Source organism: Dromaius novaehollandiae, chromosome 2, assembly GCF_036370855.1.
Source record: "Dromaius novaehollandiae isolate bDroNov1 chromosome 2, bDroNov1.hap1, whole genome shotgun sequence".
In the NCBI taxonomy this organism is placed as follows: domain Eukaryota; kingdom Metazoa; phylum Chordata; class Aves; order Casuariiformes; family Dromaiidae; genus Dromaius; species Dromaius novaehollandiae.
The window spans coordinates 49,589,243-49,616,097 of NC_088099.1; the positions used below are offsets into that span (position 1 = coordinate 49,589,243).

The 26,855-nt window shown below is 49.4% G+C and overlaps 1 protein-coding gene across 1 annotated transcript; it reads right to left on the reverse strand.

Annotated features, from left to right (window-relative positions):
• Positions 1-246: 246 nt before the first annotated feature.
• On the reverse strand, positions 247-15,849 carry TGM4 (transglutaminase 4). The gene is made up of 14 exons (XM_026094010.2): positions 15,773-15,849; positions 10,561-10,740; positions 10,270-10,376; positions 9,811-9,940; positions 9,265-9,383; positions 7,678-7,785; positions 6,960-7,134; positions 6,255-6,390; positions 5,872-5,975; positions 4,399-4,650; positions 3,370-3,726; positions 1,991-2,160; positions 1,151-1,287; positions 247-595 (listed from the first exon to the last, which is right to left on the reverse strand). The coding sequence occupies exons 1-14, from the start codon at positions 15,783-15,785 to the stop codon at positions 454-456; spliced, it is 2,130 nt and encodes a 709-aa protein (XP_025949795.2). The 5' UTR covers positions 15,786-15,849; the 3' UTR covers positions 247-453.
• Between the last annotated feature and the right edge of the window lie 11,006 nt (positions 15,850-26,855).

A 26,855-nucleotide genomic window follows, 5' to 3' on the forward strand; every position in this document is an offset into this window, starting at 1 on the left:
AGGTGGAGGTGAGGGATCGGTGCAGCAGCACCACAGCCTGGCCAGGTCCCGGGGTGGTCTCCTGCGCATGGCAGGACCCGGGTGCCACCAGCCCCGAAATGCCCTCTAGGCATCGCCAGCCCATTGCCAGCCAAACTCGTGCAAAGCCAGGACTAGCCCCGCAAGGACAAGACAGCCCTGGTGTGTGCTCCCGTCCTTGCTGCCCGGCCCGGGGGGACGACAGTAGCACACAACAAAATCACGCCGTCAATTTTAAGAGTCTTTATTAAATCATCGTTAACTGCAATCAAAGCAACGATGCCCTTTAAGTCACTTAAATTTCCTTCGCTTAATGGGATTTTTTTCCTTTTAGGGACTATTATCCAGCAATCAAGGAGGCAAAAAGTGCCAGTGGCATACAGCTGTGATATGCATTTAGCAAATCACTGTTTACACCCTGCTGAGGCACCGATCCTACTCAGTGATGGTGATGGCCTTCTCCACGGATATGTCCTTGACCTGGACTGAGGTCAGCTTGGCTACTATTTTCTTGTCTCCTGCTCTCTTTGGAGTGCAGATTATTTTAGACTTAAAGATCTTACCAGGCTGAATGTCCCTAAGGAGAGGAAAAAAAACAGACAGTCTCAGCATGAGCTTCTGATCATTTTACTCAATCATTTCAATCATTTCACTTAATCATTTCGATGCTTTCTAAACATTTCACTTAGAGAAGTAGATATCAGGTCTGCTTTGTGCTGGTGTTTCCCTCATCCTGTAACCCAAGCGCAACTCAACCCCGCTGGGCGCTGTGGGGCTGGCTGATGGTCCCAGCGCTCTGCAGGGACAGAGCTCCCAAGCCTGTCCTGTGCTGTAGAAATGCTAAATTTGGATTTGGGAGGAGCAGTCGCGTTTGTCCTAGCTATGGGAAAAGTGCTGGGAAAGCCCTTGTATTGTCTCAACATGCCGAAGATGCCAGCCTCCGTAGAGCCGTTTCTGCTGCGTGGGCTGTGCTCAAGCGTGCCCCAAACCCAAATGCGGCTTTCAAAGGGATGTCTTAATCCAAGTCCCCTCTCTGTTTCTTTAAGGGGAATTTTAAGTATGTTTCTGCCATGCTCAGAAGATGCGTGCTAATTTAATACAGGGCCTGGGCTTACTCAAAATTTTGCCTTACCCTTCGTCAAACCATGTCATGTTAAACATGCCCAGGCCCTCCACGCACAGCTTGCAGTCCTGCAGGGGGATACTCAGCGTGTTCTTGAAGATGAAGGCACAGGTGAACTCCTGGTCCACTTTCACGGTTTCTGGCATCTGACGAGGGAAAAGAGAAGCAGACACAAACGCCAGGGGTCAGGGAGGTAATGAAGACCATGGGGGCTGGACCTGCCATGGTTTTGCTCTGAACCTACTCCCCAGGTTTGGAGCACCCAAACTGAGGAGGCCGGTCTGGGTGAGACTTGGGATGAGACGTGAGAGCCCCTTCACGTGGTCCCTGCACGGTGTAATCCCTCCTGGCTGCGCGGCACCACCAGTGCAGCCATGAGCATCTGGCCCTTCTCGACCTGCATGCTGCACTCTGCCCCTCTGGCTGTTTTTCCTTGCTCTTCTCTGGTTTCTCAACATCTTTTTCCTTCTGGAAGTGGGGCTGTGGGGCCAGAGACAGGCCCTGTATAAACTCTCCTCTCCCATCCTGCTCTTCCAACAGCCTCTGCCAGCCCATTTCACACACCGCAAAAGAGCCTTAATTTCATGACTGCTTTCAACCTTAATAATGGCCAAATAAAACCTGAACTCCGAACACTCCAGCACGTGCCTATTTGCCTGGGAGACCCCCCACCTCCAGCATCTGGTCCCCTGAAACTCTGGTATTCGTGCTACATGATGTGGCCACTTTGGCAAGCTTTGAGATGGGCGCTTCCTACTTTTAGAAACCTTTGCTGGGAAACCTTGGCATTAAACGTAATGGGACTTTCCATCCTTGTCCTGGAGGAAGCCTGGCTGGATGCTGCCTCACCTCGACGGTGATGGGGGGGTACTGGAAGGTCAGCGCCGTCTCCTTCATGAATTTTTCATCTGTTCCCTCAGTCTCAGCGATGGCAATGACTTTGATGAGATCTTCATCTCCCACTGAGGCCAGCACCCCCACGTATTTGTCAGCCTCTATTTTCAGAGGGACTCGCATCTCTGCGGGGAGAGAAAATGCAACAGCATGGCTCTATCACACACTGAGGAACTGGGTGGCAAAGCTGGCTCTGCTGGCAAATGCCTGCAGTGCCAGTGGTACGTGGGATGAGGGGCCACCACCACAGTGAAGGGCTGGCTGGGCCTGCGCTGTGTCCCCCACCAAGCACCGGCTCTGCCTCGTGTGCAGCATCTCTGCAGCCCAGCTCAGCCCGTCCTCATCCCCAGCTGCCCCGAGGCAGCTGAGAAACATCTGTGTGCATGCATTCAAGCGCACTTCCCCTGGGGTTTCTCTAAGGCACTGGCTGGAAGACAGTGAGGTCTACTATAAAATTAGCTGCTTGCCTTTCACTTCAAATTTCCTTATCTCCAAATGCACGTAGCTAACCCTTGTGTCCTATCCTGCTGCATTTTGACAGCCACAGTATATGTGAAAACACTCAGAAACCACTAGCAGCAAAGATTTTTTTGCATGAGTGACTCATTCTTGGAACGAGCAAGTGCTGCTAATTATTCATCACTTGCTGTTCTCTTGTTTAGCAAACTTGAGTCATGGTGTTGAGGATCAGAAATGCAGCTGGGGTGGCTCGGAGGTGTGCAGTGAACAGCAAACAGCTCTAGCCATCAGTTATGCTGGCAGCCCATAGGCTGGAATTTTGGGGGGCAAAGAATTCAATTTTGCAAAAATAACAGAGTCACCAAAACCACAATCAGCTCATCAACATTACAGCAGCAAGAACAAGAATGAAGAGGCTGACATTTTCAGCCCGTCTGAATCCTGTGAGGGGTCTGACTGATATGGACGATCCACGCCTTGAGGCTGTGGTGCTCTTTGACGTGCTTACGCGATGCCTGCAGGGCCATGCTGTGCGTGAAACTCATGAGCGAGACACACAGGCACACCTCACCCACACAGTGAAAAGGCTAGAAATACATCTCTCTGATCTGGCAGACATCTCTCTGAAATTGCAGCAGGGGCTGTTTTCATGTTTTGATCCCTGACACAGCACAGGGAACCCAGGCGATGACTAAGACTCTCAGATGCAACCTCCATTGCAATGGAGGTAAGTAACAGGTAGGCAATTTCTTCTCTTTCTTCTATACAGAGCCATGGACTGACCTATAGTGGAGCCATTACAGCTTGGCTTTAGGAAAATCAAAGACTGTCACACTAAATAGTCTGTAGAACATAGCTGAGATCTCTGTGCCTACCAGATTTGCCTTCAAGCTTGACAATCTCCTTGATGCATCCAAGATTGGCCCCAATTTGCCCAATATAGGACTGTAGCTGGCAGGAGGCAGCAAGCTTGATGGTCCGGTTCCTGGGAGCAGAGGTCTTCACTATGATGTCCAGATGAAGAGGATTACCAGGATACAAAGGCTTTTCACTGGTTATCTCGAGCTGGACCTCAGGCTCAGGGAGCACCTCATGTTCGTCCCTAGACCCGAGGCGCACATGCTGTGGGACCCTAGCCCTTGGGACAATGGCTGAAGCGAAGCGTGAACCAAATCCATTTCTTGAGATGAAGGAAGAAGCTGTCTCCATGGATTTCCTTTCCTCTGGCGATCCTGGATGAAGGAAAAACATGGGTGATTAGGTGTGTCTCAGTCTCCTCACCCAGAGCCACCTTCCCTTTATTTATCCTTCTGCTGCTGCACAGAGAGGATGTTGGGGCCCCAGTTGCCTCCTGTCTCAACTCAGGAGACTCAAGTAGTTTTACACTACCACTGGATCTAACTGCAGCTTTTTGGACTGATGAAGGTCTGGAGGAATTGCCTGAAGGAGACACTTTTGGAGGATTGATGCGCTTAAGCTTTCTAGCCTGTGAATGTCCAACTGCTCACTGGGAAGGGTCTAATACTCTAGCACATCACATCTGGGTTTGAGGCAGGGAGACCTGTGGAGAAGGGATTTTTTTTTCCCTAAAGTGGTCTGAGGATTGAAAAGACTAAAAGGAAAGAAACGAAGCAACCGTGGGCCAGACCACACTAGGCTTATTGCTCTGCCCATTTCTTTCGCTGCCTGCAGGCTTGCTCGCACCTCTCCCTCGAAAGCAGCCCATAGGTGTCACCGCAGGCAGGAAGGTACACAGGAGCAGAGCTGCTTCCCCCAGGCCTTACACTGGTTCTTGCCACTGCAGCTGCCCCTGCACTTTCCTCCTGGGAATGATGCACTGTGGGATGACGTATGTGGCCAAGGGTCTCCTCTTTGGCACTATTTTATAGGATGGAGGCAGTCACCTTCAGGGTACTTGTACTGCATGGTGATGTCTTCCCGGCTGTTCTGCCCCACAGCTTTCGTGCTGATGTTCTTGCCGGCGGCGCTGGTATCCACAGCAATTTTGGTGTACTTCTCCTTGCCGTTCACCTTTGTCACGCACCAGTAGGCTTTGTCGGCATTCACTTCTGCATACACAAACTTGCAGTCGAAGTTCAAATGCACATATCCTTCTCGGATAGCCTTCAGTGGAGATGGACCGCACTGGAAAATACCTAGAAAGCACATTGAGTGTCATTCACTTTTCCAAATGTGAGCAGAGCCTCCAATTTTTATTCCACCCACCAATCCCTTTCCCCCAAAGCAGGAACTTGTTGCCATGGTAGTTGACTCTTAGTAGTAAATGCTCCTTCAATTCAGTTATGAACTCCTTTGTAGAATTACTAATTTCTACAAAGCTGTTTGTTGTTTTTTTGCATGACCAACTGTGTTTGTATCAAAGGTACATACTGCAAAGGTCTGGTATGAGTTTTTATGTGTTTTTTCTCCCCATAATCATCATAGGGTTTGAAAGTCACAGCTCCGTGATGGAGTCCACTAAGTCTGGGCACCCGTGTTGACCTCTTGGCAGTATCTGACCTTCTGCATGGCCTTGAGGAGTTGTGCTCCCCTTCCTTCCTCTAGATTCACCCCATCTGTGCAGGGAAGGTAGTGGCCAATTTTGGCAGATTTCCTCTCATTTAGAAATGAACTGGCTCATGAGCTCCTTGGGAAAGCTTTATAAAAAGTGTTGTTATGCAGGAAAGCTGCAGCTCCTCTCTGTAGGGTTGTCTAGAGCCCTAGGCAAAAGTTCCTGCAGTGATTAATGGTGCTGCTGCACATCTCCTTGCACCCCGGCTTTGTGTGGGCACCCCCGGCTGCGGGGCAGCAAGGTGACGGATGAGCCTTGCTCAGGCCCCGAGAGTCCTCTGCCTGGGCTGCGATGCAGCGCTCAGCACTGTGCCGAGAAGTGTCTGTGTGACCACTAAACAATAAAGCAAAAAAGAGAAGGAAAACCTACTTTGCTCTTAAGTTGCACCCAGCGTCTGAGGCCCTCAAAATATTTTGCCAGCGTGAATCCACGTGTCTTAACTCCACTCTCTGAGTGGTAATGGCAGACAGGGAAACTGAGGGACGGGGACAGGACCTTGCCCGTGCTCAAGTTCACCAAACAAATCAGGGGATGGTGGGGACAGAAATTAGTTCTGATTTCCAGTTGTGGGATCTCACCTCTGAAATGGCATTCACGTCCCCACAGTGTCCTGCAGGGTCAGTTTTCTGCCTACAGAGAAATGTTGTTCCCTCCATCCCCTGATTTGTTTGTTGGATGGCACTGCCTGAGTGCTTGCAGAGGCACAGGGGAGCTCTGCGCTTTGCTGACCGGGGACCTAATTTTCATATGAAATGTCCCTCCCTCCCCCAGGAGTCACAGAAGGGCCTTCCTAGGCAGATCCTACCTTTGCTTTGCTCCTGAGGGGTCGAATCGACCGTCTGCCAGCCGTCGAACCCTGCTGGCAAGTCCGGCCGTTTCATCCACACGTCATTCCACACATGGAAGTTCCTGGGTGCATTTAGGGTGCAAAGGAAAGGGAAAAAAAGGATTACTGGCTCACTGCGGTATAATATACACCTCCAACATATACACCTCTGCTTAATTCTCCTAGAGGGCTGGTTTAATGAGGATTTGAGTGTAGAAAACCCCAGGATTTCTGTCTCTCCTGGGCAGAAAACCCCAAGCAGTGGGGAAATCCTCAAAGGAAAGCCCGCCAGGGCTGGGACACACAGCGTGCGCAGTGCAGTGCAGGGAGGCTGGCAAGTATTAGCCCTCTTTGGCAATTACCAGATGGAGTCACGTGACAGGTTCAGTTTTTCTCCATTTTCGTTCAGGTAAATGTCAACTCTCAGGTCTTCCTCTGTGTCGTGTGCTGAGACAAAGTTACTCACGCTCCGAGCTGGGATCCCCAAGCAGCGCATGACTGTGAGAGATAGCAAAACATGGGCTCACAGAGCTGTGGAGGCTGGAAGGCACCTCTGGAGTTCATCTTGTCCAACCCCTCTGCTCAAGCAGAGTCACCTTGAGCAGGTTGCCCAGGGCTGTGTTCAGACGGCTTTGGAGTATCTCCGAGGATGGAGAATCCCCAAACTCTCTGGGCAACCTGCTCCAGGGCTCAGTCACCCTCACAGCAAAAAAATGTTTTTTTGTTCAGACAGACCTATCCAGGGTCTCAATTTGCACCCATTGCCTCTTGTCCTGTCACTGGGCACCACTGAGGAAAGTCTGAATCCATCGTCTTTACTCCGCTCCACATCAGATATCCATACACGTTGGTAAGATCTCCCTGAGCCTTCTCTTCTCCAGGCTGAACAGTCCCAGCCCTCTCAGCCTCTCCTCATCTGAGAGATGCTCCAGTCCCGTAATCAAAACATCATGCCCAAAGGACATGCAGAGGCTTCCTTGCCACCCCAGTGCCCGGGGAGGGTGCGGTGATTAGGTTTACTCGAACAGGAATTAGGATAATTACAAGAGAGACAATTCACTGTTTACCTGTAGTGAGGACTCCTGAGAAGACCCAACACTGACCATAACGCACTGACTGCTTCGTTTTGTAATATTGCTGCAAAATTGAGACACTCCCGATCCACTTCAGAGGGGAGGTCCCACCAGTGTACGACCCTGACCAGTTCCCCATCAAGACACCTCTGTCATCGTTGGAATTAACCTGTGGCACACAGACACACAGAGGCAAGACAAATTCAGGCATGAAGCTGAATGCAGCTTAAACCTCGAGGTCCTTGCCCAGCCTACGTTTCCTCATATGCCCTCTCACCCCGTGGCCCCCGGTGAGGTTGCCAGCACCAGCTGGCTGCCCTGTGAAATCCAGAGGGGATGATGGCATTGCTGCTCAGGGCAGCAGTAGTGTAGGCTGCGCTTTGCATCCTAAGCCCCAAGGCCCCAGAAAGGATGTTACGGCAGAGAGCAGCTGCTTCCATCCCAAAACGCAACCCTTGTGCTGGTCCTGCTTGCGGGCAGCCCAGAGGAAGGCAGCCGCCGGCACTGCGAGCTTGGGAGCTGGGGAGATGCTTTATTTTGCTCGTCCCTTCCCTCTGCCTAAAATTTCCTCTGGATCTTCCCTTGCAATTTCCCAAAGGAACCCATTGCAGATTTGTCCCAAAATGGTATTCAAAGCCCCAGGGAGAGAAGAACAAATAAGAAGGAAGAGGGAAAGCTGGAATGGCAAAGCACTTCCCCAAGGGAGCCGTACCAAAGCAGACATGGCTCTGGACACAGCCACAGGATCCCTTCTAGCGTTTAGCTTGAGTTTGCTTTGGTCCAGCAGATACATGCAGGAGTCCAAGATGAATTCCTCGAACTGTTTTGGAGGGAAAGTGGAGACATTTTTACATACTGCTCTAAAATAGAATTTGCTCCATCACTATGACGTCTATTTAGGCATTTGGAGGAAACTATCTGACTAGTCCTAACTTCTAAACTTGCTTTACGATGCTGATTCAACCTAGTTCTCTAGCCTCTGGGGCTTTCCAAGGCCGTTCTCTTCTAGGAAGGGCTTAGATGAAAAACCACCTCAGAGGGAAACTGTGCAAGACACACTGTGACATGGGTCTTGCAAACATAGCTGGAAGCTGACCCAACACTCTTTACTTCTGTGAGTAGTCCTAAGTTACCTACAACATCTCCCTGAAGTCTCGCAGATTACTCACATGACTAATGAAAATTTAAGAGACCCAAAGGTAACCAGTCTGTTGACATAGGTACAAAATACACCCTGAGAAAAAGAGGTACACAAATGCAGATTATTACAGCAGGAGATTCCTCATTAGCAATTGTTGATAAAGTTCCCTTAGGCCCAGTTCATAGAGATGTCAAACATCCTAGGTCATGAAGCTTGAGAAAATATTACTATCAATTCTCATTGCTTAATAGCAGAATAAATATTAGGACAGGAACAGCCCTATGTACAATGCCCTTTTGCTATGTTGTGGAAAAGGTGTTAAGGGTGTTAGAAAGGTATTAGAACGGGGATCTTTGCTGGGCTTTGCTTTATCCTGCAGCTTGAAAATACAGATTTGTAAAACAAATCAAAAACAAAAAAGAAATCTGAAAATGCAACCCCTGTCCCCCCCCAGCGTTTTCTGAGTCTGCCTAGATGGTGTACCAGATGGGCTGTTTGTGGTCCTCTGTGGTTTCTAGGGGTGCCATTAGACCCGCTCCAGCATCCACCTCTTATCTCTAGCCCGAGCAAGTTTCCCATTCCACTCTACTGAAGTCACTCTGGAGGGATCATGAAGGACTGACCTTTTGGAGAGGGAGGACAGGTTGTGTCATGCACCTATCAATGCACCAACCTGTTAGTGAAGGTACCAAGTAGAGAATAACAACCACCAATAGTGCTTTTTCCTCTCTTTTTTCTGATAATGATGCAACAGGTAGAGAATCAGACTTTTCATTTGTTAACACTCTCCAAAGCTCCTTACTTTGTTAACAGCAATTGCTTTGCTGCAGTCAATAATCAGTAGCATTAGAGAAGAGAGGATTCCTTAAGAGACTCTCTTTAGCCAGAAACACTCTGTTCCTAATTTCCATATCCTTCAAGAGGTTCTCGTGATGTAATTATAAACATATCATTAAACTCTACTCTCAAGCCATGGCTAAGGAAAACACTTAAGGATAGGGATTACTCTAAGCAGGTGAACCTTCTCACCAAAACTAGTAGGATTATTCAAGTGCTTCGGGCTCCTCCGAGCTTAAACTGTTCATCGGTCTGATTCACTTAAACGAATGCCTGAGAGAGAATAACGGTAATAACGCAGACAAGGTAGCTATGCTTTACCTGCCCAAAATTCCAAGGTCTACCATGTATGCAGTCTGCTGAGCCAACATAGACGTATCCTGTGTCGTTGAGCACGTACTCGTTTTTCTCGGCATCGCCGGCCATGAACACGGTATCCGCTTGAGCAAAAAACATGAACTATTACTTGATTGTCACACACACGCTCTAGGAAGCTTTCCTTGGCAAGTAAAACTGTGGGAGCTGGTGGATGGTAACATTCACATCAGATGATGACCATACCAATACTCATACTTTCCTTCCTATTGTGGAAGAATCGCCTGTAAGACTACTGTTTTATAGTAGAAAAATGCTTCAGTTTGAGTAAACGTTTATGTATAGTGGACTATGTGGACTGAAGAGCGAAGTGGAGCTTGTTGCTATTGCCACCTTACTACTGGCTCCAAGAGGACAGCACTTGCAGTATTTTAGGGAGAAAAAGAGTTGTACCAGGGAAAGAGAAAAAGAAAAGTGTGAGGAAAAGTTCCCCTCAGCATGGTCTCTGGTAACAGTAATTATAGCCCTCAGTTGCTAGATCCCTCTCCTTACCTTGACACCAAGGGTTGAACAAAAGGTAGACAGTATCATTTTCAGGCTTATAAGTGTTTGACTCCGTCATCGCCTTCAGGCAGTATTTTCCTACGATGGCATTGGCCGAACTGGTCACAGCTACCAGGCACTAGGGAGAAGACAAGGTGGGAATGGCAGATCCTTCATGATAGCAACAGGCACGGCACAAGCAAACCCACGTGAGGCTGGCACAAGCGCTGAGGCTCGCAACCACGGTGGTCTGTGCCGCAGGCAGAGGGGAAAGGGCCAAGGATGGGCCATCTCTTGTGTACACAGTGGCAGAGCAGTGAATCAAATAGGATAATGCTGCTCATGGAAAATTATCAGGACAGCAGGATGGAAACATGCGAATTTGTTCTGCTGTTCCCGGCAAAGGCGGTGTTATTTCCCCCTGCCATCGTCCCGCATGGAAGCAGTGTGTCCATTCGCAGGCTCTACCTCTTTGCTGCAGGACTTGATGATGGTGGCACGCCACCCATTGTAGTCCTTCCCAGAACTCAGGTTCAGAGAGATCAGGGTCCCCAGGATCTTCATCGGCTTATGCCCTGGAAGCAAAGCCAACAAAAAACTCGAGAGAGCTGCGTGAGCTGACAGCACTGCAGCGTCTAATGGCTAGAGCGAGTAGACGGGCAGTGAGGTGCTACCTCATGCCGCTGCGCGCACCCGAATTATGTGGGGGCTCGCCTGCTTTGCCTGGTGTCCCTCGCTGTGGGTGAGCGATCCGCTTACCGATGGTGAACTGCAGCTTCACCTTGTCAGTGGCACTCAGGTCCCTGTTTAAGGACAGCTTCAGCTGAAAGTCCTGCCCGCGCCTCACCACCAGGCTTGGGTTGTCGTATGCATTGGTGTAGTGCAGGCATGTGTTCTGGCTTTTGAGGAAATCAACTCCAGTGACCTTCAGCTGGGTCCCTAGAAAGCCAGTGGCAGAGAGGAGAAAGAAAAAAAGACTCGATGTGAAATTGCACAGTAAAGATAATTTTAATTGTCTTTTTAATGGAGCTTTGTGAGTCACAGAAGTGTCTGTGAGTGTCCAGAGATCGTGTAAGAAACCATGTCAAGGATCTCTGTGAGCAAAGGGTGGTGTAACACAACCAGCAATGACCTCCCTGCTCCTGCTCTGAGCACTGAGCGCCTGATGCCGTGGTCCAGGCGCTGGTGGAGAGGGAGGCCACGTTGGTCAGAAGCAATCCTCCAACACCATGGCCTTCGAGAAAGCTGATGGGAATGGAAATGATCAACACCCCAACTCCATGGGCACAGATCAAGCAGATATTTTAAATTCCTCTGGGTTTATTAATCTGAAATATTGGTAGCTAGTTAGAGCAACACCTGGGGCACGTGGTTCCTGCCCCAGAGCTTGGCCTGGGGCCGGGGCAGGGGGCAGTGATGGCTTTATGCCACCCTCATATTCACCTGGTGCCGGGCCCATGCATGTGCTGCGAAGGAGGCAACAGCCACGAACTGCTCTCCTGTGACACAAAGGAGCTGCTTTACCACAAGGTAAAATCTGCCTCGACTAAAAACACGAATGCAAGTGTTTTCCTTGCGGCTGTGAAGCCGGCACCTATGGGAACCATGTTGGACTTCATCCCTGTGAGAATGCACTTTCCTCCTCTTGCTTTGAGAGTAGGCAACATACATGTGTGCATGTGCGTGTGTATGTGTATAAGCTGCTATAGAAAAGGTTGCACATATGCATATGCATATATATATAAATGCACACAACCCTATACAGTAGACAAGTGTCTGCAAAAACTACTGCCTTGCTGAGCCCTGTCCTTGCAGAAAGGGATGAGCTATGAGCCCTCGCAGCGGTGAGCATGCGGGGAAACCATCCGGGGCCGGGGCTGACCACGCGCCGCGTCCCTGGCCATACAGCCATGGGCCATGGAGGCACGCGGCAAGGACGTGCATGTGACATCTGTGCTCTGCAGTGGCCCTGGGCGCAGGGCAGCCGGTGGGAGCCCATGGGTGGAGAATTTCTGCCTTTCCCCTCTCCACCGCCTGCCTGCCTACGGTGCAGTTTTGCAGGTTTAGCCCCGACCCCAAAAGGCTGTCTCCCCAGTCCTGGTTTCCTGTCGGTGTGAGGATGGGGACCTTGTCTCCGTGCTGTCAGCCTGGTCTCACAACGGCTGTGAGTGATGCGCTCAGGTGAAGACATTGCTACTCGCCAAGGCACATTCGGAAACGGCGCTCCCAGGCAGCTCACCGCTAGCCTGGGGCAGCCTGGAAATTAGTCCTCACTATTGGGATTTTATTTCCGTATATTTCCCTCTGGCCAAGGACTGGCCTCGTATTAGCATTGAACACATCCTTAATAGTTATCAAATAATAATTAAGGGTAGCTTTAATTGCTCCTTTCAAAATGTGGCACGTGCAGTCAAGGTGGAATTGAACCAGATGTGCTGAAATTCAGGTCCCCTGAATTGCTGAGATCCCCAAAGTCTCAAGGATGCCAAAGGACTGGGAAATGGGACCCTTCAGGATACTGGGGCTGATTCCACATACTTGCCCTCAAATATTAGTCCCGAATGATATCACAACAGTCATTAATCGGCCTCCTATGGGAGTCTGCACTTGTGAACCATTGCGAAAGGTTTTTCCGAGAATTTGGTTTTCCCATAAAAAGCAAGAGCCAAGGGAAGGTTTTGGGCAAGGAGCCAGCTCTGCCTGCCAAGCTGCCACGCGCCTTGGTGGCACGGTAAACTTGGGGGGCAGCGCTCTGCCCCTCTGCAGCCTGGCAGCTGCTTTTGCTGTTTGGCCTCCGCACAGTTTTGGGCCCTGGCAAGGCTCCCCGCCGGGTGCATCGCTCCTGTGCCAGCTGCCCGGGGTGACAGCGAAAGCCAGCACACGCCAAAGTTGGCGAGCTCATACCTCTACGGAGGTGTCTAACCTGCCCTGTGTCTATACTGCTCGTTATCTGCCAATTAACCTTAAGGGATAAGTACTGTGCAAACAGTAGGGAGTAGCAAGACCTCACAGGGCTCTTGGCCCATGAGTGATTCAGACAAAGATATGAGAGAGTCAGGGCATTAGGAAGGGCTTAGGGTAGCTGAGGAACAGCCAAGCGAAAGTATAATGGTTAATGGGAAAGGGATTAGCTCCTAAAATGTCTCGACAGATTTGCACGGTACCAGGCAGCCGTGCTAACTTGAACATGAACGAGAGGCAGCACTGACACTGAAGAGGCTGAAATGTGCCGGTAACTGTTTAAACCAAATTTTTGTTGATTGCATAACAGTTATCAGCAGGGCGGTAGATAAAGTTACGCAGCACCTGTGGTTCAGTGACTCCATTTTCAAGTGGTTTTTATTGGCCTGCCTTCAGGGGGCTGAAAGGCCCCGTGCCAGACGCCGACCTCCAGCTGACTGTTTGCACAACAGCGTATGGATATGTCGAAATTTTCAACTCGAGTTGCTTAACTAACCAAAGAAAGAAGAAGGGGAAGCTTGCTTTCCTCCAAATCAATAGATGTCCTTATCTAAACACTGCTTGACCTCAGTCCTTGCAAAAACCTCGTGGGCTCTCTGGCTTTGGAGCTGGGCTGCAAAGCTAGCGGAAAGCAGCCCTGGGGACGAAGGGCCGTGGGAATGAGGGGCAGCCTCCCGCTGCACACGTACACCAAAGGCAGGTGGCCCAAGGTATCCATCATTTCTAACTTAGGGACTGGACTCAGCTCACCCCTCACCTTAAATTTTTGTTTTACAGTATTTTTGAACATAATTGAAATTGTGGATGTACACAGAGAAAAATGAAAAGAACAGAAAGCTTGGAATACATCCTAAGTTTCCAGAGCGCCGTGCCAAAGCCCTGTGCCCGTGCAGTACCGCGCGTCAGTCACGCTGCACTTGCACATTTACAAACACACACGGGGCTGGGGCCCTCTGATCCGCCTGGCAGGTTTCTCGCACCACAGAGCCATCTTGTTACAAGACAACCCTGAGAAGCTCAGAAAGAATGTTTGAAGTAGGTAGATTTGGATAACTTCTATCTCTCTTTTCTAAAAAGCTGCTTAGATAAAATTTGCTTAGCATGAGTAGCCGCACACTTGCTCAGCATGAGTAGCTAAATTTGCTGAAGCTTTAGGCCGCGCTCCTAGTTCAGTAAGAAAGGGCCCCAGAGCTGGTGCAGGCTGGAAAGATAAGGGAGTTACAAGCAGTCTGCATTCCTGTGCCCCACTCTCCGAAAGGGAGGATGTCAAGGCTGTGAAATAAGGCCTGCTTGGGCACCAGGACCTTGGGAAGCAAAGCCTCCTCTCACTGTTGAAACAGTGTTAATTAAGGGGTCTGGATTATATCCTCTTCGTCAGGACCTTGGGAGATAACATCTACTGACCTAGCTGGGGCAGTGTTAATTGCTGAAATTACTATCTCCCCTCATCAGCACCTTGAGAGGCAGGGGTGGGACCCAGGGAATGAAGAAATCACTAACCAATCAGTGTAAAAGGGAAAGTCGCAAATCTGGCAATTTGTTTGTATAAATGCTACTTGAAAAGTTGGAGGGATGTGCTTGATTTGTGGGAAAGCACCGAGCACCCAGGCTTGCGCAACTCTGAAATAAATAAACAAATGTCTCTTCCGAGTATGTAATTATTGGCTTATTGCACACTGGGCAATGAATCCGCTTTTCGGACAACAATCTGGCAGCTCGCCCCTCACCACGTGCCGGCGGGCTCTCCCGCAGCCCCACACCCCGGCACATCGCTGGCCGCATCTCCTCCCTGGGCTCAGTCCTGCCAGGCGCTGAGCACCCGCAGCCCTGGCGGCGCAGGGGCTGCAGGCACCCTGCTCGTGGAGCGTGGGAGAGCTGGGCTCCTCGCGGGCATCGATGGTTTCTAGCAGAACGGTGCATGCTGAGGGCGCACCAGCTCGAGCTGCAAGGAGCAGCCCCAACTGCTCTTGCATCTTTGGGCAGCCCAGAAGCACAGAAACCTGTGCTGAGGAAGATTTTTTTCCTTTTTGCAGAAAAAGTTTCAAGATACGCTCATTTATTATTGTTCCTTCTCCTATTTCCATGAGTTATCTGCTGTACAGCTTCTCTCTACGCTACCCCACTGCTGCCTTTCTGGGGAGGCACCCAGAGCCCCACGGGCACAGTGATCACCCAGCCTGAAAATGAGGACTGGAGGGCTTTGCATGGGGAAGGATTTGGGCCCGTTTCCCCTGAGATGAGCTCTGCTGTCCACTATCCTGCCCGTGGAGCTGGGGTCAGCCACAGCTCCCAGGAGCTCAGAGTCGCAACTCGACTGGCAGCCCCATAACTGCAGCTCCAAATGCTCTGATTGAGCCCGGGGGGGACTGAAAATTATTGACACGGAGCAGAGTGGCTATGCCGCGCCGGGGGTTTTGGGTGCCCTGCGGTTAGGCTGGCCCCATGGGCACTGCTAGCTGTTGCGGTTCAGGGGCTGCACTGGGGGTGACTGAAGCACCTTGCCAGGTAATTGCAGGATCTGGTGATGGGAAGGAAGGGCCACCACGGGCAGGGCTCAGTGCCAAAGAAATCACGTTCTCATTTGTTTTGAAACATTTGTCGGGTGATATCAGCTATCACTAAAGAACAATAACCTACATGGTTAATCAGCCTGAAAGAAAGAAATTCCTTTCAGCCCAACACAGAACAACTTTTCTAAAACCTGCATTTCTTTTGTATTATATCACTGAGGGAGCCAGGTTTCTCCAGTATGAAAAATGACAAAAATCATGCTGCATTTTTCAGTTTGGTTTACCAGTCCAACAAAACTACAACATGCACGTCTAGAACAAGCCCATACCCAAGAAGGAGCTGTTCCCCAGTAGCACAGAAACTGTTTACTTCAAGGTCTCGTCCACGGCACTCAGCATGATGGGAAAGCCTGCAACACCTGCTGGAGTGCCAACCCTTGCTGTCAGGCTGCAAATCTAACACACGTTATCTTTAAGTCTATTGATCATTAAAAACTCACCAGCTTGGCTCATATTTCTTGCTGGTGTTTGACCCGAAGCGTGTGCAATGCCAGTGGTTTCTTCCGCCACTTGCTGCTGAGCATGAAGAAGGAAGGCAGCTGCCCTTTTTATCTGTCTCCAGCTATGAGGTGTCAGCAGGTCCTATGCCAAGGGGTGGTGTTTAGCGAAAGGAAGTTCCCATGAAAAAAATGACTACAACTCCCTCTGCACATAGTCAGACCCTGAAGAATAGTGAAACTTAAATCTCAACTCATCTGAAAGGTGACTTTGCGCAATTGGATGATGACCAATGGACAGGCCCTTCACTGACAATGCAGTCAGAGCGTGGGCTGGATGAGTAACAGGGATGCACTTGTGTCATAAAATCCGGGTTACAGGGGATATAATTTCAGGGCTGTCTGTAAAGGTCGGCCTACGAACATTTAATCTGTAAGAAAACAGGGTTGCCATCAGGGCAATGAGAGGCACGTCTGGCTTTCTTTGAGTCAATGAGATTTTTTGTTGTTGAGTTTGGGCCTGAAGCAGTTGAGGCTGGGGGGGGGGGGGTAAAATGCAGTATTTGCACCTGTTGATTGGAAAGCCTGAGGAGCCTGGTGCTGGCTGGCCCTTCCCCGGGGGCCAGGCGGAGATGGAGGAAAGCCCAGCTGTTGCAGTGGGCTGGGAAAGAGGAGAGAGACTGTGTCCAGGAGGAGCGAGGGACCCGGTGGGTCCAGAGTGGTTTGCCGGCTCTCGTGTGCTGACAGCTGTCCTGAGGGTCCCAGCCCAGGAGGGGGTGGGTGGCCAGGCCCCACACGCCCATCATCTCCCCAGGGTGGTGGCACAGGTGGACGCCTGCACAGAATAGTGGCCAGCGGCAGAAGGAGATGCGACCAAGCCCCCAAAAGCTCAAAAGCAAAGGAGGGGGTCAGCCAGGGACCAGCCCCAGCAAAGCCAGTGTGGAGCCCCCTGATGCCCCCTGCATTATGGCAACCCTGGGTCCAGTCCGGCTGCGAGGCTGAGTGCTGTGTGGCAAGTTATGGCCGAGGTAGGGCTCTGTCTGAAGGATTCGCATACCTAAACGTAGGCTCTCCTTAAACACAATCTCCCTATGGAAGCTTCCAAAGGCACCAGCTTGTCTCAATCATTTCAGGAATTTGGGTAATTGGTTTAGGAAAGCTCCATTGGTGCTTGAAATGCTCCATTTGGTGCTTGAAATGTAAGTGCAAGCTGGGTGCTGAGTTAGCAGATGCCACCCTTCATGCATGTCATTGCTTGCTCAATGCCCCTACTTGAGACCGTGACTCTACCCCATCGCAAGGCGCCAAGGGCTTGGCATGCATCTGTACCTTTGCAGTGCATCTGTATGAACACCCAAACTGCCAACACTGTTGATAGATCAAGCATCACTTACCACTCAGAATCAGACAACCTGCTGGCAGCTACTTATTTCATTACTGAAAAAAAATACCCACTAAATCCTCAATTTACCTTCCAGCATTGTTTTTGTTCTGCTTTTCTTTCATCCTAGAAGGTGAAAGAAATTTTTGTTTAAAACTAGCTTGGGTTCAAGCTTGGTTGAAGTCAGCTTAAGTTGTGCTGACACAATAGTCCTACAGCAAAAAAATACAGATTTTTGTGAACAGGATAGGTTGCTTTCAATAACATTTTGCTCCTGAAAAGGTTTCCTGTAGGTGCGTGCTGGAGGGTCAGTGGTGGAGGCAGGGAGTGTATTCACCAGCCATAGACACATTTCTAGTCCTACAGGGTTTTGCAAAAGGCTGGTTTCAACAATATGTGTGTTCTGATGCTCAGTGTGAACCTCAAAGTTTAAGCAAGGATTGAAGAAATTAGATGGCGTGTATTCTGCCCTGCAATGAACTTTCTTAACCTTGGAAGGTGGTTGACCTTTTCACTGGCTGCAGGAATGTTTGGCTTGTGCCAGCAGAAAGCAGGCAGGCTCCAGCTTTCATTTTCCCTCTCACTTTGTGCAGCTGCTGTTCTTCCTTGCTCCCAGCAACTTTCCTGAAGAACTGGTGGCATCTCTGCTCAGCAGCACTAAGCCTGGCGTATGACACAATGCTCCTGCCTGAGACCTTCTTCCCCTGGCTTGCACAAGGTTGCCCTGCTAGGAAAGGTGGCACCCTCTGAGACACTTGTTGACAAGGTCCGAGAAAAGGGATTTTGACTTAAATTGCAGGAAGTTTTTTCAAGCATATGGTTTCAGCTTGTTCCATGTTGTCAGCATGTGATTTCTGTCCTTCCTACATGCAAATCTCTTTCTGGCTTTGCTAAATCAATTCAACGTAACTGCACAGAGTTCCTGGCTGGGGTTTGGCAGTTTGTTTTTTTCTCGTTGGTTCCAGATAATTAAAGACATCGATCCCTTTGAATTTTTTCCCCTGAACAGTGAATCAGTTCAACTGGATCATAAAAAAGCTGATACTCTCCTCTAATAAACGCAAGAAAGGAATTTTCCAGGCAGACCCCAGCCTCTGTTACCGATCAGTTTAGCAAAGCTCCTGGCAGACTCCAACAATTCACTTCCCAGCTTGCAAAACCAGACCCCAGGTGCTGGATCCATTAGTCCTATCTGCATTGCCTTGAGCAGAAGGAGAGTGTCCTCATTAGCCAGCCCTAGGAGGTGACACAGTGCAAACAAGCAGAATTGGAATTCCCCAGGGGCTGCTCCCCTGTTTACAGGGGAGTTGTTGTCCTTTGTCCTTTGTTTTTCTTCTGTGTATTGAAGATGACTGGAATAAGCATGGCCACAAATATTGATTGCACTTATGAAAATGAAAAGCAACCCCTCCAGCCACTCCTTGGCTTTATGTTTTTATTCTTTTCCAGCTCCATGTTTAGTTATGGAGTAGCTGCCTTTTATAAGAGTAACACGTGGACCTACATTTTTTAGAAGTGTCTAAGTCTTTGAGTTGCTTCCATTTCGTCTTTTTGTTTTCCTTCTTTTTCCATGTCCAGTAGGAGTAATTCTCAAAATAAACCATTACTGTTGAAAACACAGATCTAAAGTACCATGCTTTTCCATTTTCAACACTGTGGAAATCCTCCCAGCCTCCGTGTAGAGCAGGTGCCGACGCAGTTTCGCAGAGAAACAAGGGCGGGCAGCTGCGACGTGCCAGGAGGCGAGTGAGGCATCCGCTCAGACATGCTCTGGCGAAGCGCCCGTTTGGGACCCCTAATTCAGTGGGGTACCACTGCCTGCTCCCCGATGCTGCAGGAGAGGGCACCTTCCTCCGACCAGCATGGGATGACTTCCATACCAAAAATCCAGTGCAAGTCAAGTCCTTGCTGAATCCTGGCCTAAAGAACTATAAATAATGAGAAGTCTTGTGGGGAAAAAAACCAAAAAAATGGTGACACAGATTGAGAACAGCTGAGGCTCCAGCCCAACCTTTTTAGGCTGGATCTTATTCAAGGCTCTCCTTTGCCTCCCCCGTTACCATTTCTTTAGGATTTTATCTCTGTCATGAGGAATTTCCTAATAGTAACACACATCTCTGTCTGCATGATGGATGCGACGTCCTTTCACTCCTGTTACTCTCAAAGGAGCATTAAGCTGCTTGCGGCACGTTAAGCATGGGCCGTGGCAGTGGCTGCTCCTTGAGGGCATCCCACGTCCCCAGCCAGCAGAGCCTGCCGCTCTTTCACGGGCTGACTTGTGACGGACGGTCGGGCGGCAGGGCTGGATGTGAGCTTGCCAAGTGCAGAGCCCAACTTGCTCCAAAACCGCCGGCCCCCGCTCTCTGGCGATGAGTTTCCCGCAGGCAAATACCAGTGAAGCAAGAGATGCCAGTAAGCTTATTGTGGAAATCTCATTGTTGGCTTCTCCTTGGGCCGTGAGAGGGGGATTTGGGGCTTAAGGTTACGGATTTAGGCTCCTAGCTTTGGGCACGTACTTCCAGAATGAATGAAAACCACATTGCTCTGGGCCAAACCCAGCACCATCCAGGGAGTCCCCTCCTGGAGAAGACAAAGAAGCCCTTTCAGCTTAAAATGGAGACCAAAACTACATGCATACCACATGTAAGCTCATGGTCCTGTAACCCTCACTCCAGCAAAACTTCCCTGCATAGCATTTTCCCGGCCCTGAAAGCAAAGCCCCTGTGGTCATCACAGAAAATCGAGGTGTTAGGCCAGGCCATAAAAGTACAGACCTGTTTTAACAGCAAACTAAAAGGCCTTAATGTTAAAATATCTTTTCCAGTCATTTCTCAAGACTCCTTTCCACTTCCCTGGCTGAGATGGAAGGGAGAAACTTTCACCCTCAATCCGCACATAGGGAGCAATGACATGTGAAAGTTAAACTTGGGATTTCAGTATTACAGCAGCTTGTAACTGTGGTACAGCTACTGTTTCATTGGAAACTCTGAAATAATCATGCTCCAGTGCTGAGATGGTTACATTATACATCAGGCTAAATGACTCAGGATAAGGTACTTCCGCTTCTCAGCAAAGCACTTCTTTAGAACTGGGTGCAATAAATGACAAAAAATTCCCCATAATGTCACTTCCCCTTCCAGGCAGTAGTTTGCAGCTCAGCAGCCGCCCCAGGCAGAGGTGCCATCTGCATGACGTGACCCTCAGCAGCCTTCTCTTTTATAATGCTGTTCCTTTTTTGAACTTGTGCTGTCGCGGGACAACCGACCACCTTGCAGTCCCGGACGTGTGGGTTTCGTGTGGTGCGAGGGAGGGGAGGAGAAGGGAAGGAGATTTACTGCATGTCACCACAACTTATTTTAAAGATCTGAATTTACTACACAAGTTACAATGGTACAAAGCAACAATTCTTATCAAGAGAAATTTAGCTCAACTAGAATACTTATTTTCTAATTACACTAAAAGTTATGCTAATGGCAACTACTCAGTAAACAGACAAAGCTAGCTCATTTATACCAACTGTGACTACCCAAACAAATGAACCAGGCAAACCAATTCTGATTGATCTTACCCATGCGTTGCCTCAGCGGCCAATGCGTGCTCAATCCCACGGCAGTAACTGCGGGAGGGCGTCCCAGTCCCGAGGGGATCCACAAGTTGGCAGACCAATATCATCCCAAAGAACCCCAGATGGCCTCTGAGGCCAACCCAGATTTCTACCCTTCAGGGGAAGGTGGAGGTGGAGTTGTGAGGCCAGCTGTAGTTGTCTTCACGCAGTCGCAGTCCCTAGCCCTTGGCTGCTGCAGGGATCAACTCTCCTCTGTTGCTGTTACGAGGATCGCACCCACGGTCACGGGGTGGGCTGGGGGGTGGCCGAACACCCCAACGGCAGACTAGCCGCCTTGAGCACTCTTCAGCACTGAAGAGAGGAGTTTGTGAATGACTGCTTTACTCCTGCGGTGGTGGTCCCAAGGAGAGATCCCCTGGCTGGGGTAACAAGGAGTTAATTCCATTCTGCAATGATTAACGCTGCCCCAGCAGTGAGAGCAGGCTTTGTTTCTCAAGGTCCTGGCACCCAAGCTGGCCGTATCTCAGAGTCTTGACATCCTCCCTCTTGGAGTGTAAGGCACAGACATGCAGACTGCTTGTAACTGGCACCAGCTGGGGAGGGGGAGCTGGGAGCATCCCCCCACATGTGTAAACCTCTTGTGTCTGCAGTGTCTGGCCAGGAGGGGCTCCAGGGCTGGATTATGACAGAGGGCATCGTATGAAGAAATAGCTCCCTGTGTTCTGAAGCTGCTGCTTGCCAGCTTCACTGAGGCCCCTTGCCTGGGCAGTAGAGGAGTCAGTGAACAATTATCCCAATTTACCTTCTCCATGCCACTCATGGGCTTCTCGACCTCTGTGAGACACCACCATCATCTCTTTTTCACAGTGAATAGTTCTGGTCTGCTAATTTGTTCCTCATACCTTTCTTCCACCCCATCAAGTGACTCAATGCGTGGAGAAGGACTCCCATCGTGTGATGTGAAGAAGGGCTATGCCATCCCGCAGCGTGTGGTATATGCTTGGAAGGGGTTCAACAGGGTGGATGCGCTTACTCCAGGGCTGTATCCACCCTAGCCCCACTGACCCCTGCACTAGCATTAAGGGTGCATGTATGACCACGTATACTGATTGCAGTGTGGGCACTTAGCCACAGACTACACCTAAAGCAAACAATATGAAAAGGTACAAGGAAAAATAAAGCAAGAAAGATTTGCAGAAAATAAATGGTAAGTGCAAGGAAATCGATAGTGCAAATATTGAACCAGGGATAAATATATATTAAAAACAGCTTCAGCGAACAAGGAAAACACTGACTGAATATCTTCCCACCTACAGGATATGAGAAGTATTTGGTCGCACATGTGTATAAGTGAGAAAACAGAAACTCGCATGCCTGTATTTTCAAGTAACATCCCTTTTCTCTAGGGGTAGTGCGATAACTTCCCTCATCTGTCTGTCTGTCTGCCCATACATATGTGGTTTACAGACAGCTTATGCCATACAGCATCCCTGCCAACTACCAGTGAAACCGGTATGAGAAGGTGCGAAGGAAAAAAAATCCCTCTAGATCAGAAAGGTTGAAGGCAGAAGCCAGTCGCGGGCAGCACTGGACGCCTGGGCCATGCCTTGTAGGGGAGCGGGCCCAAAGCATCGCAGCACACTGCAGGCGCAGAGACTTTGGCTCATCCTGGAGAGGCATGTGGCCCATGTGACAGCCTGTTTGAGGACCGACTGACAACAGCCGATTTTATCCAGGGATCCATGGCTGTTTGTCCCGAAAAGCAACCCAGCCAGCAGCACTGCTGCCTGTAAGGGAAATTAGCAGTATCAGTATCTGCAAAGTTTTGGAGCCCACGAATCAAACAAAGTTGAAAACTGCCCCTGTGGTGCTAGAATTTAGTCCTGCTCAGCCGTTGTTGCAGGAGCCAGGGCACCACAGACTCCGTCCTGGAGGGCGGCCAGCGCAACCCCACACCCGCCAGCGTTTCCTAGTGAGTATTTTCCTGCAGCACTGGCTCCCAGCTTATCCACGGATCCAAGTTACCTAACTCCAGAGTGCCCTGAAGGGAAAGAAATTTGTTGGAACTGTCTCATCTCTGGATTAAGAAACTGTCATTCAGCAGCAGGAAACATGGAATTCGCAGTGGATAATTCTGCCCTGGGGAGAGCTTGCTGCTCTCTTTGCTTAAATACCTCCCACGAGGAGGACGAGGTGAGCTGCTACCGCTGGCTGAGCCAGGGCCTCGCTCCTGCAGGCGTAACGAAACCGCAGCCCATCGCGGCCTCTGAGGCTGGTGAAACTCTTCCACTTTTGAGCGATGGGTTCAAAATGCACGTGCATGTTTCAGAAAGCGGGGGGCACACGCTGGTGTTGCACCCTGCTTGCTACTGCTCTTTGCAGCCCTCCCCTCCCACTCATCGCCGTTGTCACAGCTTTATCCCCACGGAGCACAGCGAGCGCCTGTGCAGGGGCGAGCGTGGGTGTGCACGATCTCCCCCCAGCAAACCCAGGGTTTTCTGTGCTTGCCCAGTCTAGCCACTCACCAGCCACTTTTCCCTAAACCCTAAGGAAAAATCAAAGCGGCGAACAGGGTTATTAAACAGTTAGAAAAACAGAAAGAAATTGTACTCTTCCCTGGGGAGTGAGCAGACTGGCTCCTCTGGATCTCCTGTGATCAGGAGAGCAAACAGCAAGTTCCCTGTGTAGTCTTATCCTTGTGTATAGTTCTGGTTAATGTGGTGCTGCATGCAGTCATGGGAATGGGCACTGGAAGGGAAATGCCCACAGATGTTTTTGTCGCCTCAGGTTGAATTGCTGCAGTTTGCTCCACGTTACCCTACCCAGAAAGTCACGGCTAGTCTGTCTCTTGAACGCAGAAGAGCTTCAAATGTACAAAGCTGCATGTGGTGGGGCCTTTCCCGTTGATAGCAGTGCTTTCGTTTTCGGGTTACAAATGCGTGCACAAGGACGTGTTAAGGTTTCTATGGTTGGGTGTCAAGCCTCTGGTGGCCCAGGACTGCATGGTATTGCAAGAAGATACTTCTTTTCTGTGGCATGGCAGTATTTAATAGGAACAGCCAGACTTGGAAGCAAACAGGCAAACCAGCTGTAGATAGTGTTGCCGTGAAATCTGCCCATACATCATAGAAAGTCCAGCCTCCTGCTCAAAGTGAGATGATTGTTATGGAAAATTAGGCTCACTGGCCACCACAACAGGGTCTGACCCTAGGTTCCCGCTGAGAAGTTTGGAGACAAATCAGAGCAAAATTAAATAAATAAATTTTAAAGATGCATGTGCAGTAATTACAGCTCGAGCTGGGTGCCTCCGAAGAGGGACCGCGAGCAAAGAAATCCCTGGGTAATTATACCCTGACAATCGTAATATTTGAGTCTGGGGTCTTCCTGTTCTTCACTGGGTCCCGTTGTTGTCCCTAGGCAGCCTGTTTTTTTCCTTATCTTTACTGTTGAGACATCTGCTGATGGATGTACCTTCCTTGTAATCTTCCTTACCTTTCTAGCTTCAACCAGCTCTGGGGCCCTTTCTTACTGAACTAGGTGAAAGCTCCTCATGGTATCTGAGTGCAGCCTAAGGCTTCAGCAAATTTAGCTACTCATGCTAAGCAGGTTTTATATAGGTAGTGCTAAGTGGTTAACTCTAGACAGTTTCAGTTCAATATTGTTTAACAATGATCACCAACACTAGAGCAGGTTGGATGAGGTTATGTCTATCTGAGTCTGGAAAAAACCTCCAAAAATGGACACTCCACCATCTCTCTGAGCAACTAAGACCTTCTGGTGAAAATTTTTTCCTAGCGTCAAACTTGAGCCTCCCAAGACGCCATCTGTAGTTGTTGCCTCTTCTTCTAGTGTCTCTCTCTACTGAGAAGAGTCTGGCTCCGCTGGCTCCGTAACTCCCCTTCCAGTAGTTGTTGGCTAATATCAGTTCAGCCTTGAGCCTCTGAGCCTCCACCTAAACAAGCCCAGGTCCCTCAACCTCTCCTCATTGGCCATCTTGGTACCCCTCTCCAGCCTAACATCGAGCCATTGACTAGGTCTGGGCCGTGGGGGCCACCAACAGCCCTTACTGTTCCTGCTGCTGCCCAGCCACAGGCACCCCAATGCCAAGGCCCAGCCCACCCTTGGCCCGGCCCCAGCCCCGGCCCCACAGTGGTGCACGAAATGTGGATTTTTTGTCACCAAGTTGCTACTCTGCAGCTTACAGACCTTCAAAACTGAGGCTTACTGCTTCTCTTCTGTAGAAACTGAGTGGAACAAACATCTGGCTGTGTGATCGTTACCACAAACATATCAGGATTACTGCCGATTTATTCCTAGCTTCATGTTTTTTGTCTCATAGCCAAGGTCAGATCCATGACAGCACTTTTTTCTTGTGGGTTGAGTCATCAAGATTTCCTTCTTAGAAGACACACCAAAACTTGCAGCATGTTAGTGCAATTAAGTGTGTCTGACACCCTTGTAGTATTTAAGCTCTCTGAAGCAGCTTAAACTGGCTCTGAATAGAATTCCTTGGAAAGATAAAGCTTTTTTATATATCCCAAACTCGGCAGAATAATCTAGCAATCTTATTTAGCATACCTACTTTTGCTACTTTATGACCCATGCAACTTCGATAAAACAGGGTATGAATTAAGTTGTTATGATATGAGTTGTGGATGATCTACCATACACTCCTTCCCAGTTTCAGTGGCTCATTGTCAGTGACAACAGGTGTATTTCAAAGGCTTTGTGTAGAGCTCCTTATCTAATCAAGTTAAACTATGCTTTAAGGTTCAGTTGCAACTCTGATTTGGTTTGGCTTTGTTCCTTGTTTAACTTAGGATAGAATATTCTCGAACCTTGTTCATACAACAGCTTTTTCAAACACTTCCCACCATTAACTCAAGCATACTTACTTCAATCTTCGCGACATTGTGAGCCTTACTGTTAACAATTCACCAGCTTAAAAAATTAGGGTTGTGTTTAAGAATGAGGGGAGGGTTTAGGAGAGACCCATTACAGCCGAGGCCTGGGAGATGTATTCTGCAGTGTGTAAATGGAAGTGGTATTTCACTGGAGTTTCAGGGCAAATGTTTTGGTTAGACTCTTCTCTATGAACACCTCAGTTTAAGTATGAAGAAGCACCATACAAACGTACTATGGTAGCTCCAGCATAAGGGTGACCCACCTTCTGGCCTTGTAAGCCAAGGTGCTGTGGTTGGCCAGGATCTTCAGCCAGCTCACTTGGCCAGATCTACCACATTTGAATGGTGCACTAATCACGCACAGCTCCCTCATTAGCCTCACATCACTTTTCTTGTGTGTGTGGTCTAAAGTATGTACAAATACAAAATTTCAGCTACTGAGCTTCGGACAGGGTTTTAGTTTGGAAATGCCAGCGCTGCGTTTGGATGTCATCTCCAGCTGCATTTTGAATGACTGCACACAAAGTAGTTACCAGAAGCGCAACTTTGTGCTGTACCGTCATTGCAGCCTTCCTTGCAAGCCCGGCCCTGTGCTGACAGGTATTGCTGGCAGAGACGGGCCGAACCCTGTAAACACAGAGGAGGAGAACTCTGCTGAAAAACGCATCCTGCTCAGCAGTCCTTCCCTCCCACAGGGGCTGGAGCTAGCAGTCCAGCTTTTGTTCCCAGCCTGGAGCACTCATGAAATCCAGCCCATTTACAACCTTGTTTACGTTCTTGCCTTCTGCCTCATGCGCAAATGTCACAAAGGTAAAACGCTTGTGCTTTCCACGCATGTACAAACACCTCTATGCCTTTACTGGCAGTGATGACAGTGTTACAATGGAATGGTGTTAAAAATCTTTTCAAAGATTTAAGAGGCAGGGAAATGGCCAAACTAACCAAGCAGTGCAAGCTAGAAGGGGAAGAATAAACTTCTCCTTTTTCTGGGCTCCAGCTACAGACTTGGCAGTGAGCTAAACTCCCATTTGGTAGAAATCCTCCACCATTTTGCTCACGGAGAATCCCAATGAGAATACGGACTATGGTATATGGCAGGATGTCGTATAAACTCCACATTTTGCATTTTACTATGGGTACATGCTGAGCCAAGAAGGAAGCCACCCCGAGATGGGCGGCCACCACTGCTGCCACGTGGATGCCTTTGCACAGCAGGTCCTGGCAGCCTGGGGCAAG